Below are 18,974 nucleotides of genomic sequence, written 5' to 3' on the forward strand. Positions count from 1 at the left end.
TCCTGGATTGTGGTAAGGAATAAACAGAAACATGGAATTTCAAATTTTTAAAAATTCCTTGTTGTGGTCCTCTAACTCCACTAAGTAAATGTCTAACTGGTTTTTCAAGAGTATCAGAATGATGGAATGGCAACCAATTTGTCCTTCTCTTCCTTTGTTTTGTAAGTTGGTAAATGTCACCAGCTCCACCTGCGGCCTCACCCCAGAAACCTGGCCATTCCTCCTGTCTGCCTCCCTCCATCCTTGCGCACCACCTTCCTCCCTGAATCATCGCTCCCCCCACTAAAATAGCCCACTCCTGGTACCGGTTTCCGCAGCAGCAAAAACCCTTCAAATTGCGAGTGACCATATACAAATTAAATTAGTACCGGAAAGGCAGAGGGTGTAATTGCTTCTACCTCCAGAATATTAACTGAGTCAGCTTCCTGTCTTTTTCTTTACTGTTGCCTCCATTCAAACCATTACTGTCTGGGGTCTTGTGATCTCTGGCCTGGATTATTGTTCTAATGCTGGTCTTCTCTCCCTATTTACTCTGGCCCCCACCAAACCATAACCCACCCCACCTCTATGAAGCCATTCAGTGGTTCCCCTTTGCTTCTATGGTAATACCCACACTTCTTTCCAAACAGCTCAGGAAGTCCCTGTGTGATCTACCTCCTTCCTAGCTGCCTGGCCTTGTTGGAGTTTTGCTCTCCCACTCTCCTAATTAATCACTTTCGCTGATTCGTTTTCTCTTTTAATAAGCCAAGCTCTTACCCATAGAGGGGCTCTGCACGTGCTTGGAATCCTCCGACCTGCCAATTCACCTGGCAAATTGCTAGTATCCTTTAGATCTTGATTGAAATACCATTTTCTCATGGAAGCCTTCTTGGATGCCCCCATAAGGGCAGGTCTTCCTCTTACCCTCCCTCATATCAACCTGTACTTTCTCTTTTCAGTATGTATTATAATAGTAATACTTAGAGGGGTCAAACATTTCCTTTACTGACTGTCTTCCCCACTAGACCCAGTGTTCCTTGAGAACAGTGTAGTCCTTAGTGATCTTGCTCCTTGTTCTGTGACCATTGCCTAACTCAATGACTAAACCATTTCTAGTGCTCAAAATGTATTTATTGAGAATGAAGTGATTCTGCTGTATCATAAGCTGGGACTAGTTCTTATCCACAAAGCTTCATGACACACTGTATTGACTTTGAGTGTTGTTCTCAAAAACTGTGTGTTTTATAAATATTCATTGTTCTGGATTATAATACCCTATCCTCTAAAGTCTCATTCATTGAAAGTGTATTGATTCATTGAGTTTCTTAGAGATTTACTTATTTGTCCAAAAAGTGACATAGTTGGGTTATATAATGTTTAACTTCCTTTCCTCCTAAATGCTCTGTGTTTCCATAATCTGTTTTTGATGGCTCTGTTGTGGACATTTGTGGGATTTTGGCTGCCTGGAAACCACACTATGCCTGTTACCAATTTCCACAGTAGTTATAACTCTTTCAATTTCAAGGGACAGCAAATACAACTCAAATTAATACAGAGAAAGAGACATAGAGAGAGGGAGACAGAGAAAGAATGTATTGGCTCATGTAAGTGAAAAGTCCAAAAATAGCTCTGAATTCAAGGCTTAAACGATGCCAAGGGAAATGTATCATTTTAACAATGCTTTTTTTCATTAATATTTTATTGAAAACCACACATCCTTCTAGGACTCCAGCCATAAAATTTTCATGTCATTCCAACAGAATCATTCCATCTTTGGAAAAATACATTTTCTCCATGTCCAGCTGAAAAATGGTATTGTCAACCTGGGTCAAGACATCAAGAAAATTGTTCTCCTGGTGTATGTTTTAAAACAACTGTAATGTATCTTCCCCCCCTCACTGAAAACCACTCTTAACCAAATGAAGCTCTCATACAAGAAGCGATTCACCAACTAATAGCAATGGATCATGGGGAGGGAGGATCATTCTCATAAACTGTTGAACAAGAGTGTTTTATCACCATCCCTCTGCTCTACAGTCCACATAGACTCTCAGAGGTGACAGTCAAAATCATGATTATAGATGTATCTTACTTAGGCTTCTTAGTCTACAACTATAAAGAGACTCCTGGGAATACCTGTGCTTGTCTCTTTACTGAGCATTTAGATCTTATCAAAATAATAGCACTTCTTTTTTAGAATTGCTACCTTGGATCTTGCGACAAAGCAAGTCTAAATGTCATACTAGGAAGCTGAGTTCTCCGGCATCTAAATTATCATTATTAGAAATGATTGCAAGCATGCAGAGTTAAAGGAAAAATCAAAGGGCTGATACCAGCTTTGCTATATTAAATGTTTAAGACTCGATAGTTGTTTGTAAAATTTTGCTAGTGTTTGCATGCACATGGTGGTGCAGGAGAGAGTTAACATAAAACTAAGAGGCTGTGTTCAAGTGAGTGGAAATTTAAACTTCTCAAGGTTGCCATCTGTCTGTTCAGATCCCACAGTATCTGGCATGTAATGGATGACTAGTACAGGATGCACTCCCTATTCCCTTAGCACACATTATTTCCACACATACCAGCAAGAAATCTAATTTCCAGCCCCTGTGACTCCATGGCTAAAGGCTCCTTTTCCACTGTAGTCTGCTCTGCTCACCTATGGGAAGGCTGGAAGTGTTGGAAAATGAACACATGATAGTACCCTTCAACCACTGATTGATGGAAATTGGTGGGTACATACCCCGGTTCTCTCTCCTCTCAGGTTGGGTAACTCTTGGCTGTTTGTCCCAGAATTCTCCACCGAGGGGGAGAGAGAGAGAGAGAGAGAGAGAGAGAGGCAGCTCAAACCACTCACAGAATAGTGACTTTCTTGATGATACATTTCTTCATTGGCTTCCCTTTCCTGCCTCACTTTCCACTCTTGTACGAGCATTTCCTTGGATTTGGCCCCAAATAAACCACTTGTACTCAAATCTTTGTTTTATTGTCTGCAACTGATAAATTCTTTCATGTCAGTAAAAAATAAAATTTAATATCTATGATCTTATTTTAGTTATGAAAATAATTCTTAGGTGGGGGATGGGTATTTGGGTGATGGGCATTAAGGAGGGCACGTGATGTGATGAGCACTGGTGATGATAAATCTGAGACTAATGACGTACTATATGTTAGCTAATGGAATTCAAATTTTAAAAAAAGGAAGGAAAATAATTCTTCCTTCCCTCTCTCCCACCCATTTTTTCCCTGTCCCTCCTCCTTCTTTTCCTTCTTCTTCCCCTTTGTCCTCTTTGTCTTTGCTTCATTTGGGAAAATTTGAATTAGCCCCCAGGTCCTGGGGCATCTGGGTGGCTCAGTCCTTAAGCATCCGCCTTCTGCTAAGGTCATGATCCCAGGGTTCTGGGATCCAGCCCCACATCCGTCTCTCTGCTTTTCCCTCTCCCACTCCCCCGGCTTGTGTTCCCTCTCTCACTGTCTCTGTGTCAATAAATAAATAAAATCTTTAAGAAAAAAAAAAACGAAGGGCCTGCACAAAATATTTAGAAGTTAGCATTCTTATACATCCTCCTATTGACTTTTCTCCCACCACTAGATTAATATTAGTCATTATTATTTTATATTATATAATATATATGTATATTTTATATAATCAAGCTGTGTGACATTTACACTCTGGTCTATAGGCTATTATCTCAATTATAAATGAATTATATAATGTATTTATATAACAAATAAATATAATATATAATAAATAAAAATAAATATCATATAAATATAAGTAAATCACAGTTGGGTGATTTAATTTATTGATCTCCAAAGAGTCCCCAATACTTTGAATTCTATTACCGCTTATTTCCTTTTTCTAAGGTATGCATTTTAAATACACTATATTTTGGATTTAGATTTTTGTTTTGTTTGTTGCGTTTGTGACTTACATTTAGATAGTCACTACTATTTTTATACAACTTTGTTATGCTAATAACAGAAAAACCATAAACTTCTTGTATTTAAAAGGTGCAATTTGATTGGTTGTAACTTGTGTATGCTCACTTGAAACCAAAGTAACAAACATTTTTATAACCTTTAATAGTAGTCTCTTCATTCCTCCCTTTTGATCTGTCTTATTCTCCATCCCCATCCCTGGCTAACTATCGATCTCCTTCCTGTTACATTATATGAGTTTACAAGTTCTCGGATTTTATATAAATCAAGTCATACCATAGGTATTCTTCTTGCTTGACTTCTTTCACTCAGCATAATTCAGACTAACCCACATTGTGCATGTCTCAATAGTTCATTCCTTTTTATTATTGAGTAATAGTTCCTTCTATGGACTAACCCTAATATGTTTGTTCATTCTCCTGCTGATGGATTTGCTTGTCTTCAGTTTTGGACTTTACAAATAAAGCTGTTATGGACATTCATAAGCAAGTTTTGGGGCATTTTTAAAAATTTATCTTGGGCAAAAATTAGGAATGATATAGGTGAGTAGTACAGCCTGTGTATGTTTAACTTTTTAAGGAATCGCTAAACTGTTTCCCAAATTGATTGTACCATTTATATTCCCACGAGCAGTTCTAGTTGCTCCACATCCTTGCCTAGATTGTGTGGACAATCCTTTTAATTTTAGCCAATCTAGTGATTATGAAGTGGCATCTTACTGTGATTTTAAATTGCATTTTCCTAGTAATTAATGAGTCATCCCATGTATTCAGTTGGCATTCATATGTCTCCGTGAGTAAAATGTTCAAACCTCTTGCCCATTTTTTTTTTTTTTAAAGAATGGGTTGTTAATGCCTTACTACTGAATTTGGGAAGTCTTTACATAGTCTAGGTATAAGTCCTTTGATATATGTGTTGCAAATATAGTTTCTTAGTCTATGGTTTGCTTTTTTGTTGTCTTAATGGTACTCCATTAATGCATTTGCCAAGAACAAAAATTTTTATATTGGTAAAGTCCAATTTGTCAACTTTTTCTTTTTCTGTTTTATGCTTTGTGTTTTAAGAAGTGACTGCCTATCCCAAGTTGCAAAGATTTTCTCATGTGTCTTCATCCAAACATTTTATAGTTTTGGGTTTTATAATGTAGGGACTGAATGTTTGTGTCCCTCCAAAATTTATATGTTGCAATCCTAACCGTCATGGTATTAGAAGGTGTGTACTTTGAAAGTAATTAAGCTTGAGGGTAGATTAATGTCCTTATTTTAAAAAGGGGCACCTGGGTAGCTCAGTCAGTTAAGTGTTTGCCTTTGATTCAGGTCATGATGCTGGGGTCCTGGAATCCAGCTGTGCTTTGGGCTCCCCACTCAGCAGAAAGCCTGCTTCTCCCTTTCCCTCTGCTGCTCCCCCTGCTTGTGCTCTCTTGTGCTCTCTCTTTGCCAAATAAATAAATAAAATCTTTAAAAAAAAAAAAAAGAAAGAAACATGAGATACATGATTTCTCTCTCAGCCAGGTGAGGATATATGATCCATTTTTAGCTAATTTTTAATGTATATGGCAAGATATTGTGTTGACGTTAATTAATTCCCATATGGTATTCTTTTGATTCAACAGTTGATCCTGCTGACTTGTATTTATCTAGATATTAATGATTGGATCAATATTGGAGAAGGACAATCAAAGGCAATAGGTCTTTGTATTCATTCATTCAATTAATATTTATTGAGATCTATTAAGTGCTAAAGTCACTAGTTGCTTTTGGAGACACATGATAAATGTGGAGACACATGATAAATAAAACACAACCCTAAATTTAAATTTTATTTTAAGTTGGCTCCATACCTAGTGGTGAGCCCAACACAGGGCTTGAACTCATGACCCTTTGATCGAGAACTGAGCTCAAGACCTGAGCTAAGACCAAGGGTCGGATGTCCAACCGATAAACCCACCCAGTGCCCCCAAACAGATTACAATTTAATTGAGGAGATAAATATAAAATTACAATGTGATAGGAGAAAAGTTTACTGGAGCTGTGTGTTTATATCATAGTAGATTTAGAAAGTCACAACTAGGGGAGCCTCTGTGGCTCAGTTGGTTAGGCAGCTGTCTTTGGCTCTGGTCATGATCCCGGGGTCCTGGGGTTGAGTTAGGCATCATCAGGCTCCCTGGTCAGCAGGGAATCTGTTTCTCCTTCCCCCACTCTCCCTGCTTGCATTCTCTCTCTCTCTTAAATAAATAATTAAAATCTTAAAAAAAAAAGTCACAGCTAGCTAGCATTTTTTTTAAAAAAATGAAATAGAATATCAGAGTGCATAGGGACGCCTGGGTGGCTTAGTCCGTTAAACGGCTGCCTTTGGCTCAGGTCATGATCCCGGGGTCTTGTGATCGAGTCCCGCATCGGGCTCCTTTCTCAGCGGGGAGCCTGCTTCTCTCTCTCTGCCTCTGCCTGTCACTCTGCCTACTTGTGTGCGCTCTTGCTCTCTCTCTCTCTAACAAATAAATAAATCTTAAAAAAAAAAAAGAATATCAGAGTGCATATTAAGATAAATACTGTTTTACAAAATCTTATTTTAATTTCTTTTTTTTAAAGATTTTATTTATTTATTTGACAGAGAGCGATCACAAGTAAGCAGAGAGGCAAGCAAAGAGAGAGAGGAGGAAGCAGGCTCCCTGCTGAGCAGAGAGCCCGATGTGAGACTCAATCCCAGGACCCTGAGATCATGACCTGAGTCGAAGGCAGAGGCCTAACACACTGAGCCACCAAGGCATCCCTTATTTTAATTTCTTATATCAGTATATGTTTATTGTGTTGCAATATAAAATGAATTTTTGGGGGTGCCTGGGTAGCTCAGTGAGTTAAGCATCTGCCTTCAATCCTGGGATCAACACCCAAGTGAGGCTCCCTCCTCAGCAGGGATCCTGCTTCTCCTTTTCCCTCTGCTCCTCTTCCCCTCTATCATGATCTCTCTCTCTCAAATAAATAAGTAAAATCTTTAAAAATAAAATAAAATGAACTTTTTACTTCAGATCTTTGTCAAAAATGTTTTCAAACCTCTATGTTAGAGATATATACAAAGTGTTAGGCAAGCCAATGAAAGAAGCAGTTAACACCTAGCGCAGAGTTGGGGGGATACTGAGCATGGAAGGAATAACATTCGAGCAGAGTCTTTTTTTTTTTTTTTAAGATTTTATTTATTTGAGAGGGAGAGAGAGAGCAGGAGAGAGAGGGAGAAAGAATCTGAAGCAGACTCCCTACTGAGCTCAGAGTCTGACACAAGGGCTCGATCCCATGACCACAAGATCATGATCTCAGCCAAAACCAAGAGTTGGATGCTTAATCAACCAAGCCACCTAGGCATCCCCGAGCAGAGTCTTAAGGGAATGATTAGGGGAAGAGCACTGCAAAGAGAACGGCACGTAGCAAGGCCTAGTGCACAGTCACAGCAAATTCCAGGAATGGTTAAAAGGAAAGAGCCAGGAGGTGTCCCAGGGTAGAGAGTGGGTGGAATGAGATAAGAGCTAAAAGATTGGCTTCAGAGGTACTACAAAGGACCCTTACAACATATGGTTAAGATTAGCATTAGTCCCTGGGCCTGTGTTTCTCAAAGTGTGGTCCCAGAGATCACTTTTATTAGAATCCACTGGAACAGCAGTTCTGACAGTGTCGTTTCTAAACAAGAAGCATCGGTATTACCTGCGAAGTTGTTAGAAATATCAATCTTGGGCTCCATTCCAGATCTTCATCAGAAATTTTGGGAGGGAGGCCCAGACATCTGTGTTTTAATAAGCCCTCCAGGTAGCTCTGCAGACAGCAATTTGAGAACCACTTAGGAGTTTGCTAAAATGGGGATTCCTGGCTCCCACCCCAGGCCTGCTAAATCAGAATCTCTGGGGTAAAGACCCAGAACACCTATTTTTATCAAGCTCTCCTAGTAATTCTATCTCACTCTAAGTTTTGAGAACGACAGCTCTCAGTGGCATATCTTCACTCATAGATTTTAGGATGCTAGAGGAAATGACAGGAACTAGGACACCTCTGACTGGACAAGAAAACATGGTGATTTTGACACAGATAAACTGAATCATGCCATTGCCTTGCTTGAAGCATTCCACTGTCTATCACCCTGAAGATGAGAACCAAACCGAGTAGGATGTCTCAGGAGGACCTACAGTGCCTGGAGTCCCCATCACTGCCCCTGCTTCGTTCTCCACTCACCCATGATGCCCCAGCCCTCTTTCAGGTACCTAGAACACACCGTGTCCTTTGCTTTCTCAAAGTGTTTGTGTCTCATTTCCTCAGTTCTTCCCCAACATGGCTCAGGTCGCAATCCAAATGTCACCTCTCCAGAGACACCTTCTCTGATCGCCCATCCACATTGGCTTGCCCACATAGTCCTCACACCATTTTTATCCTGTTGATTTCCTTCATTGTGCTTCTCTCAATCTACAATACCTGTGCTCTTATGTAATTGTCTGCTTCCTTTACATCTGTCTTTCCTACTAGACTATAAGATTCCTGAGGACAAGGATTCCATCTGCCTTGTTCAAGGCTATCTCCACAGATGGGTTTCTGGTGTAAGGTATATGCTCAGGAAATATTCAGGTCTGAGAATTTCCCTGGGTCAGTTTTAGGTTCTAAACCTGTGATTTTCCTGGTAGAGACTGAACCATGCCCCACCCAACCTACTCCAGCCAGTGGTAACGCTATAAAATCCACATGTGATCAGGCAATTGCAAATGTGACATACCTTGTGACAAGCCAGAAAATAGCCAAATCCAAGAAAAGCAAGGGTACGGTCCTAAGTGGGGTGTGTAGCCACAGGTTGGTGGTACATCCTGGAGGCCAGTAAGGGTGGAACAGCTTGAAGAAAAGCTTGAGGGGTGCCTGGGTGGCTTAGTCCTTAAGTATCTGCATTTGGCTCAGGTCATGATCTCAGGGTCCTGAGACTGTGCCCCGCATCAGGCTCCCTGCTCTGAGGGAAGCCTGCTTCTCCCTCTCCCACTCCCCTTGCTTGTGTTCCCTCTCTTGCTGTGTCTCTCTCTGTCAAATAAATAAATTTAAAAGAAGAAGAAGAAGAAGCACTTGAAAGCAGTGGTAGGAGATGGGGTTGGAGGGCTGTGGAGTGGCAGAATGACCCACAGTAGGGACTGTGGCTTTTACACTGAGTCAAATGAGGAGTAACAGCGGGGTTACTTTGAGCAGAGATGTGATAGGATCTGCTCTTCTTGTTAAAAGGATCCTGGCTGCTGTGTTGAAATCAAGGATAGAAGGCAGGAGAGCTGTTGGAGGCTGTTGTAATAATACAGGTGAGACACATAAACACCTAATAAACATCTTTCCAGATGTTTATTACATCTTACAGCAAACTCACTACACTTCCTACAGCTGTGGTGGGTTACTGGGTAGGGGAGAGACTTACTGGTCCTGTATTCTTTGAAATGCTTTATGAAACTTTACGTATCAACTATTTGAGGAATTAAAAGTCACTGTTATTTTCATTATAAATACTACAAGTTTTTACTCCTCCTTCCTGAATAATTCACTCTCATGCCAGTTAAGTGGGGCCAAAGAAAGCAGGAATCCGCAAGGGAGTGGGGGAAGATAGCCTGGTTGGTGCAGGGTGTCAGAGCCCAATGGAGGTAGGAAGTCCCAGTGTTAAAGGGATTGGCAATGGTAACAAGCTGGTTGCCTAAGGAAGATAGATCCAATAAATAAATATATTGAGGATAATGGCAGCAGGTTTTTTTTACTGTTGGAGCCTTGTACATATGGAAAAGGAAAAAAACTAGAATGAATCCCCCAGTGTTGGATTGGAACTGGAAGCTGTGAACTCTTGGTTCCAAATATATGTTTATATAGACAGATATAGAAATAAATGTATTTGTAGCTGTGTGTGTGTATGAATACATGTGTATATTCTCTATATTTATCTGCCAATAGGTTCTGGGAGCAATAACATATTAATGGCAATGATCACCCTAGCCATCTTATCCAGACTCCTACATAGATAGCATTCTCCACTAAAAGAAATCAGGGTTTGAAGAAATGATTAATTCCAGGGCTGAAGAAGGGAAGATGCAAATTGAGCCTGGTATAACATTTTGTACCAGAAAAAGAAAACATGCCCCAAGAATGATGGGGCCATGTCAAAAGGATGCAGAAGCCAGCTGAATGAAGGTCCTAATGGCCAAGTCTAGAACAATTTAGGCATGAAAATAAATAGTGATAGTAATGAACTATGACCTACTGAATAGGAATCCATGAGTCCAAACTAATATAAATTTAAAAATGAATTAATGTGAGGTGATGCTTTCCTTACGTTATATTGCCAAGTTATATATGTAGAAGAATTAGAAAACCACCATTTGGCAACCATCATAGTAATACTTAATGCAACCAAGAAACATCAATGGACATGAAAACTGAAGAGTGAAAGTTTGATGAGATATGGGATATATACAAAGTTTCAAAGTCCCTCACCACAAAGCACTTTAAGTTACTATAGTGGGCTGAATGGTAACCCCCAAAATAATATGTCTATGTCCTAATCCCCAGAACCTGTGGTTGTCCTTTATTGGGAAAAGGGTCTTTGCTGATGTAACTTAAGAATCTGGAATTGAGGAGATCATCCTGGATTATCTAGGTAGGCCCTAAATCCAGTGACTAGTGTCTTTTTTAAGAGTAAGGTCAAGATTTGAGGACAGATGAAGAGGCAAGTGAGCACAGAGGCAGAGTTTGGACTGACAGCAGGCAGTCACGTGACAGGGAGTGCCACCAGTCAGCAGAGGCAGGAAGAGGTAAAGAATGGATTCTCCCCTGGAGCCTCCAGAGAGGGGGTGAAATCCCACTGATACCTTGATCTCAGATTCCTGGCCCCCAGCCATGTGAGGAAATACGTTTCTGCTATTGTAAGCTCCCCAGTTTGTGGTAACTTCTTACAGCAGCCACGGTAAACTAACACAGTTACCAAGGGGAAAAGAGCAACCTCACAGGGGAGAAATCTTGCAGGTTCTAGCTTAATCACGGTAATGAGACAAATTGTGGGCCACCCGGTAGGATGGATCGAGAAGAACACACCATCCCTTCTGTGACATTCCTGCCAGAGATGTGTCGCCTGAACCTAATCATGAGGAAATAATCACACAAACCCCAAATGAGGGACAGTCCACAATTGTAATCATCAACAGGGTCAAGGTCAATGGAAGTCAAGGAAAAACTGAGGAGCTCCCTCAGGCTGAAGGAGACTAAAGAGACCTACCAACTGATTGTAACATGTGCTCCAGGACTGGATCCTTCTCCTAGAAAGGACACAGTGAGTTAACTGGTACAACTTGCATCGGGTCTGGGGATTGAATGGAGATAATCTATGAACGCTAACTCCTTGATCTTGATTGTGGTTAGGCAAGCAGAATACCGTTGTAGGACCTGCATACTAAAAGGAATGTAATTTCAAAGCGTGGAGGAGTGTATTTGACAACTTATCCTCATGTGGTTTTTAAAAAAATGTTCTTTGTGTAATATTTGCAACTTATTGGTGAGTTTGAAAATTTTTTTTTAAAAAGGCAACAAAATAAGAAATACTATTTTTGTAATTCTTAACCAAAGTAACAACAATGGCTCATGCTGACTGAATCAGATCACTTGTTTAATTCTCACAGCAAGGCTATGAGTGAGATACTACCACATCTCCAATTTGCAGATCAGAAAGTTGGGGCATTTTGATATTAATAATTTACCTGAGTTCACTCAGCTAGGAAGTGATAAGCCAGAAATTCAATCCAGATCTGTTTGATGTTAGACCCTTTTCTTTTAAGGAGTACAGCATTCAATTTTAACATATTCAATTATTAATTATTATATGTGCATATGCATTAGTCAGGGTTCTGTGGAGAAACAGAACCAATAGGGTGTGTGTATGTGCGTGTTAGTGTGTTCATTTATTATAAGGAGTTGGTATACAGTAGTTGGTGATTATGGAGACTGGAAAGCCCCAAGATCTGCAGGGTCAGTCTGTAAGCTGGAGACCTGGGAGAGCCAATAGTTTAATTCCAGTCTGAGCCTGATGGCCCAGGAGAGCCAATGGTGTAGTTCTAGTCCAAAGGCCAAGAGACCTGGGATCCAGGAAGAGTCAGTGGTTCAGTTTGAATCCAAAGGCAGGAAAAAGCCAACGATCCAGTTAGAAAGCCATTGGGTTGGGTGGGTGTGGGTGGGAGGGAGGTGTTAGCTTTTTTGTTCTATTCAGGCTTTCATTAGGGAGGGCAGTCTCCTTTACTTAGTCTACTGGTTTAAATGTTACTCTCATCCCAAAACACCCAGAATAATGTTTTACTGAATATCTGGGGATTCTGTGGCTCAGACAAGTTGGCATGCAAAATTAATCGTCACAATATATATACTCAAAATATATGAGAGAAGGGGAAAAAAAAAAAGAAAAGAAAAAAGAAAGAGGGGGAGACTAGGCTAAAAAGTGGACTTTGACAACAAAAACAGATTAGTACCTACCTAGCCCTGCCTGAGGGAGACAGGGACGTGCCAGTTTCTTGCCCACACTTAGAAGACTGTACTCCCAAATAGGATGATGGGATTGTGTTTCTAAACAACACCCACAGTCAGGATGAACCTTCAGATTACTCATTGGCTTGGGCTCCACAGGGTACCATTCTGCTTCCTATGTGAGTTTGGTTAGGGACAATTGGGTCCCTTGTTTTAGTCATATCTGGGGCATCTGATCACCACACCTCCTACTTCTCTGAGAATTCTCCATTGCTTGGCCCTGCTGCCCCACATTCATGGCCAAAGCATTCAGATTTACATTGGGAGACCCTGGGTTCCAGACCACAGCTGAGTGGGCAGTTGGCCCAAGTCGGCTTGTGACTGAAAGATACTGGTCATTTATCTTAGCGAGTCTTTGGCAATGAGGACATCTTTTTGTGAGCAGTAAACACTGATTCAGAGAGAGAGGGAGAGAGAAAGATATGCAGAGCTGAGGAAGAGAATGGCTAATGGGTTTGGTGAGAGTCCTGGATCCCATAGAATACCCTTTTCTCCTAATAAATTCCCCTTTTCTTTCACACAATTTGAAGCAAACTCACATATGTCCCCACTGTCCACCTTAGTTAAGTCATCAGCCTAGGCTGCCCTCACTCCTCTCCTCTGGGTACTCTTCTGCCCAACGTGGCTGCTGTCAGCAATCACACCCATTATGATGCCAGAGAAAACAACCAAGGGTCTTTCGGAACAGACCCTTTCTTCCCCTTATTTCCGATAAAAAACTGTTAGCTCTTGAAAGTGTCTGGAAAACAGTTAACCCTGATGATGTGTAAAGCTACCCTCTTGCCTATTTAGGAAATTGCATTCATCTTCATTTGTCCACCTTCCTATCCTAGCTTCATCTTGGTATCCACCGTGACATCCAAATAAGGACTAAAAGGCATGAATAAAAGGCCATGAAAATCAAAGAGCCTCTATGTCTTTTTATTGTGGTATTTTAACCTTGCCTCTTCCCTTTTCTCCAGTCCTTGCAGAGGCAGTGTGGTTTTTCTAGATTTTTCTAGGTTTTCTAGATTTTCCCCATTCTTGTCCCATCCCACAGACTCATCTCAGAGGGATGGACAAACTCCAGTAATTCTCTCCAGGCTTATGAGAACATCCTTGCACATATTCTCTGATTTAGGTACAGGTGTTTTCTCCTATTTCTCTGTCTCCTCTTTCACTTCCTACTGTGTATCTCTCTTAAGCTCAGCTTTTTCTCTCCTTCATACACAGAGCAATGGGCCAGTCTTCTTACAGGTTCATGTTTGTTTAAGGTCCATCATTTCCCCAGTACCTAGGAGGCCCTCAAGGACTGTTTGTTTGGTTAATACCACTCCCTCTGCCTGGAAGCTTCTTCCCTATTGGTTCTAATCTTTTACAACATTTAATTAAGTGAGATCCTTCTAAAAGGCAACTTCTATCCCTCCCTGCCTAGAGGAATTTTCGCAGGCCTTTGACCACCTGATTTGCATATTTGCCTTCCACTTTGCTTCAGTCTGTGCCCACACCTTATCTCTCTGGGTAGTTTGCAAACTTCTTGAGGACAAGAAAGATGTCAAAGGCTCTGCAGTGACTCTAGATTTGAATCATCGGTCAGTCACCTGTCTGTATAGTTAGTTGTGTGAACTTGGGCAAGTTGGTTCACCTCTTATACCTGTTTTCTCTCCTATAAGTGGGGATAATATCACTAATCTCACAGGATATTTGCAAGGCTAAAATCAGACATTTTTGTAAAGTGCCTAAAAGAATACTAGACACATAGAAAATACTGAATAAATGTTAGCTATTACTATTAATATTCTCATTCTTTACATTAGTTATCTATTGCTGTGTAACAGTTACATTGGAATTTAGAAGCTGAATTTTTCATCTTCATAGTTTTTGTGGATCAGGAATTGAGAGGCAGCTTAGATCTGTGGCTCTGGCTTGAGATCCCTCATAAGGCTGTGGTCCAGATGCCAGGTAGGGGTGCTGTCATTCGAAGGATTTCCTGGGGCTGATGGACCCACATCCAAGGCCTCAGCTCTACTTTTGGGCCTCTTCATAGGGCTATTCTTGTGTTGTAATAACAGGGAAGCTGGTTTCCACTCCAGTGAGGCAGAAGCCACAGCACTTTCTATGGTCAAGCTTCAGAAGTCAAATGCCATCCCTTTTGACTTTTATTGGTCACCCCAACCAACTCTGATTCATTGTGGAAGGAGACTGCGGGAGGACATGAAACCCAGGAGGCAAGAATTACTGGGGGAATGGTGGAAGCTGGGTGTCTCATTTGCATTCTGTTTTCCTCCAATGGAATTAGTGTCAGTAGGAGGCTCCAGCAAGCACAGAGACTGTGCACATTGGCAAGAAGAGAATTTCAAAGAAGAAGGAAGAAATGAACCAAAGGCAGTAATACTTCAGCCTCACTTGTCCTGCCTCTTCTGCCCTTTCACTCTCAATTTAAGGCAGACTGAATTTCCTATAACTCTTCAGAAACCATCTAGTTCTTTCTTGTTTCGAAGCCTGTGCACCAATGGATTTTCTTTTTTCAAGCTTCTCCTCTCCACTTCACTTAGCTACCTACCTCTCATAACTGAGGTCTCAGCTTAAACACTAGTTCCTCCCAGGATACTTTCCCTGATTCCCTTAGCCTGTCACCATTTTGTATACTTTGCCTCCTCTCATAGACTTTCTCCAGCATTTTGAAGTCAGGCCATCTCCAAGTGAGGGAGTAGCTGATGGAAAGGGACAAGGCAAGATGGAAGAAATTAGCATGGTATGTTCTCTAACCAAGGGAACTTTTTTGGATAATGGGATTTTCATTTTTTTTTTTTTATATTTTATTTATTTATTTGACAGACAGAGATCACAAGTAGGCAGAGAGGCAGGCAGAGAGAGAGGGGGGAAGGAGGCTCCCCGCTGAGCAGGGAGCCTGATGCCGGGCTCTATCCCAGGACCCTGAGATCATGACCTGAGCCGAAGGCAGAGGCTTTAACCCACTGAGCCACCCAGGCGCTCTGATAATGAGATTTTCTTTCATTTTTTAAGAGATTTCTTTATTTCAGAGAGAGAAAAAAAGAGAGAGAGTGAGAGAGAGCACACCCTAGCATGCACAGGGGAAGAGGCAGAAGAAGAGGGAGAGGGAGAGGGAGAGAATCTCAAGCAAACTCCTACTATCCAGGGCTGGATCTCATCATCTTGAGATCATGCCCTGAGCCAAAATCAAGAGTCAGTGGCTTAACTGACTGAGCCACCCAGGCACACTGATAATGGGATTTTCTTGATCTGTGCTGGACAGTACAGAAACCATTAGTCCCCTGTGTCTGTTGAGCTCTTGGAATGTGGCTAGTGCGACTGAGAAATGAATTTTATTGAAAAACTCCAGAACTGAATTTTAAATTTTTAAAAAATTTAATGAAAATTTAAATAACCACACATGGCTAGTAGTAACTATATAGTCTCACACAAGTCTGACAAAAAAGAGACTCGCCTAAACAGAGGACGTGGTGGTAGAGAGAAAGGGGGCTAGGCTTTACTATCTAGAGAATAGGCCCCTTTATACTAGAAGGGACCACCATAACTAAATGCTGGGCATGGTGGGTGTGTATATTTGATGTCAACCTCATACATCCCTCGGTAAGGCTATTTAACTGTAAGGCTCTGAACAATGAAAGGGTCTAAAGACACTAGAGATTGGTCCCCTGATGGCAAAATGAGAAGTGTTTTGGCTTTGGGGAGCTTTTGCCTACATCTGCCCCCCAGGGGCAGGGTCAGAGCCATTATTTTAAGAGGGTCAGCAGTTTGGGAGCGCTGTGTCCAAATTCCCACCTTCTGACACAAGTCAAAAATAGCCTTCTTTCCTCCTGCCCTCCTCCCCTCTTCTTCCTTTCATGGCTTTGTGCTAGGCTTTCAGGAGACAAGGTGGAACAACTCAGTGTCTTTTCCCTGGAAAGGGCAGAGACAAGAGAAGATAATAAAAAGGAACACGCTGGCTGGGAGCAAGGTGTTCTGGGTTCTGGTGCCGTTTTGCTAGACTAGCTTTCTACACCGCAGCTTTCCCATTTGTGAAATGTCGGGGTTGGAGAGGCCTTCTGAGGTCCCGCCCTAACTTCCTGGGTGCTTATGTAACGCAATCCAAATCATGACGACAATGAAAACAGCAGCCACGTTAACCGAGTGCTTACAAGTTCTAGGCACCTTGCTGAACGCTTCATGTTCACCATTTCACTGGAGTCTCAGGGGTGTTTTACAAACCCTCATTTTGTAGGTGAAGAAACTGAGGCTCTGTCAGTTTAAATAACTAGTCCAGGGTCACATAGGAATAGTCGAATTGGGCTTTGAGTCCAGATGGTTCCAATCGCTAAATTTTTAATCTCTTTTTATGTATCAGTTCTCTTCAAGGTAGGTCAGTGATGAGTGTTAGGTTCAGACAGGGAGATATGCTTGGTAGAATTATTCATAACACTGAGTGCTTTTTTTAATGCGTACACTGATGGCTGTGTGTACACACTTAATTCTCCCAGCAGCTGTACAGGGTGGTCGATACCAGTGCCCTCATTGCACGGACCGGGAAAGAAAGGCTCAGAGAGGCTCAGTAAATTGCTCAACATCACACAGCTAGCAAATACCAAAGACTCAAAACTAGGGCCTGCAGTCCCGGGCCGCGACCAATCCGCCTGGAGTACAGCGCAGGCAAGCCGGGGTCCACCACCCGGGGGAAGGCGGGGCGGCGGGCCCTTGCCGGGTCTCCGGCGCTGCCCAGGGGGCACGCCTCCGCCGCGCACGCGCGCTCGGGCTCCGAGTCGGGGCGCGCGGCGGGCGCGAGGACGGCGGCAGGGAGCGTGCGCGCGGTGACGTGCCGGGCGCCATGTTGGAGGGCTGGTGGTAGCGGCTCGGGGAGGTGCTCGCTCTCTCGGTCTCGCTCTCTCGCTCGCTTCCCCCGGCTCCCTTCGGTGCCCCCCCCGGTCGCCTGCGTGCCGGAGTGTGTACGAGGGAGGGGGAGGGCGTCGGGGGGGTGGGGGGAGGCGTTCCGGTCCCCGGGAGACCCGCGGAGGGAGGCGAGGCAGCGAGGGACTCCGGGAAGCCATGGACGTCGAGAGGCTGCAGGAGGCGCTGAAAGGTGGGGGTAGCTGCCCCCCTCTCCCTTCCTCCTCACCCTCCGCGGCCCCCTCTCCTTTCTCTGGGCAGGGGGCTCTGAGGAGCCGGGCCAGGCTGGAGCGCGGGGGGGGGTGCTTCCCCGGCTCCCATCCCCCTCCCACCTCCCCAGGGGCGGGGAGCCCTGTGGGCAGCTCCCTCCCGCCCGGCTCTGGGCTTTGTGTCGGCCGCCGATGTCTGGGCTGGGGGAGGGGAGCCGGGGAAGCTTTGGTAGGGGCCCCAGCCTCTCGCCCACCCCTCCGGGTTGAGGTCGTGGGCCCGCAGCCCCCCTACGGGTAGGCTCCGTTTTCCGTCGGGCCCCCGCACGCCAGGCGTCTGGGTGAGAGAAAAAGTAGAAGGTTTGGGGTGGTGGTGGTGGGGGGAAGAGGGCGGCAGAACAACTTTCAAGTGTCTCAGGAAGTCTTTTACAGAGCTGCTGAAGTCATTCCTTCACGCGCCCTAATTCTGAGGTGGTCGCCTTCCACGCAACAGGCTTGAGAACGGGTGGTTCTCAAACTTAGAATAGCGTGTGATTTCAGCGTTTTCACAATTATGCGTTGACATCGAAAATCATGTGGAAACGGCACCGTGAGGTAGCTGCGGTTTCTTAAGACGCAGATTTATGAACTTTATCTAGATAAACAATTTATGGGGGTTGGGGCCTGGGATTCGTATTTTAATTGGTGTCTCAGATAAATCTGGTGTTGGTGTTCCCCCGGACTACACTTTGAGAAACACTGGATTAAGGATGATTTGTGGAGAAGTTGAGTGCCCCCTTTAGGAGGGTTCTTGTTACAACGTGAAGAGACCGATGTTAGAAGTAGAACTTGTGAGAGTCGGGGGTGAATGAATATGTGGCTGAGCACCTGATAATATATTTTTTTAAAGTGCTTTTTATATTTGAGAAAGAACTGGGAGAAAAGTTTGTTTTTATAGTGCACTCTAAGTGGTTGATGGACTTTGAAAATACTGATAATTTTTCTTTCTTCTCTTATTTAGATTTTGAGAAGAGGGGAAAAAAAGAAGTTTGTCCTGTCCTGGATCAGTTTCTTTGTCATGTAGCCAAGACTGGAGAGACAATGTGAGTTGAAAACATGTATTTGTTGTTCCGGTCGTAGGTATCATTCAGAATTGTTTAGAAGGGGGCGGGGAGTGTATTTCAGAAGAACTGAATCATCTTTTTACAGCTGTACAAGCTCCACTTACTTAAAGCATTTCCTAAGTGCATATTCTTTATTTCCCTTGTGCATACTCTGTGATGAGTTTTAAAAATTTGTTAAAATTTCCTTCGTATCTATGCTTTTGTAGATTTAGAATTTACTAGTCGGCAGTGCTAGGGAAAAGAATGCCTATCCTGTTATGACCCTTTTTGGCCCTAACAGGCTTATTTCTGGAATTTTGTGGCTTTGATTC

General features: G+C 42.9%; 1 protein-coding gene across 1 annotated transcript in view; it reads left to right on the forward strand.

Annotated features, from left to right (window-relative positions):
* The first annotated feature begins 17,297 nt into the window (after nucleotides 1–17,297).
* Nucleotides 17,298–18,974, forward strand: part of PPP4R2 (protein phosphatase 4 regulatory subunit 2) — a 52,323-nt gene continuing 50,646 nt past the window's right edge. Inside the window, exons 1-2 of the mRNA XM_059390164.1 lie at nucleotides 17,298–17,547; nucleotides 18,561–18,642. Of these exons, the coding sequence (XP_059246147.1) occupies nucleotides 17,514–17,547; nucleotides 18,561–18,642 (116 nt within the window). The 5' untranslated portion in view covers nucleotides 17,298–17,513. The remainder of the gene's footprint in view (nucleotides 17,548–18,560; nucleotides 18,643–18,974) is intronic.

Source organism: Mustela nigripes, chromosome 2 (assembly GCF_022355385.1).
Source record: "Mustela nigripes isolate SB6536 chromosome 2, MUSNIG.SB6536, whole genome shotgun sequence".
Taxonomy (NCBI): Eukaryota; Metazoa; Chordata; class Mammalia; order Carnivora; family Mustelidae; genus Mustela; species Mustela nigripes.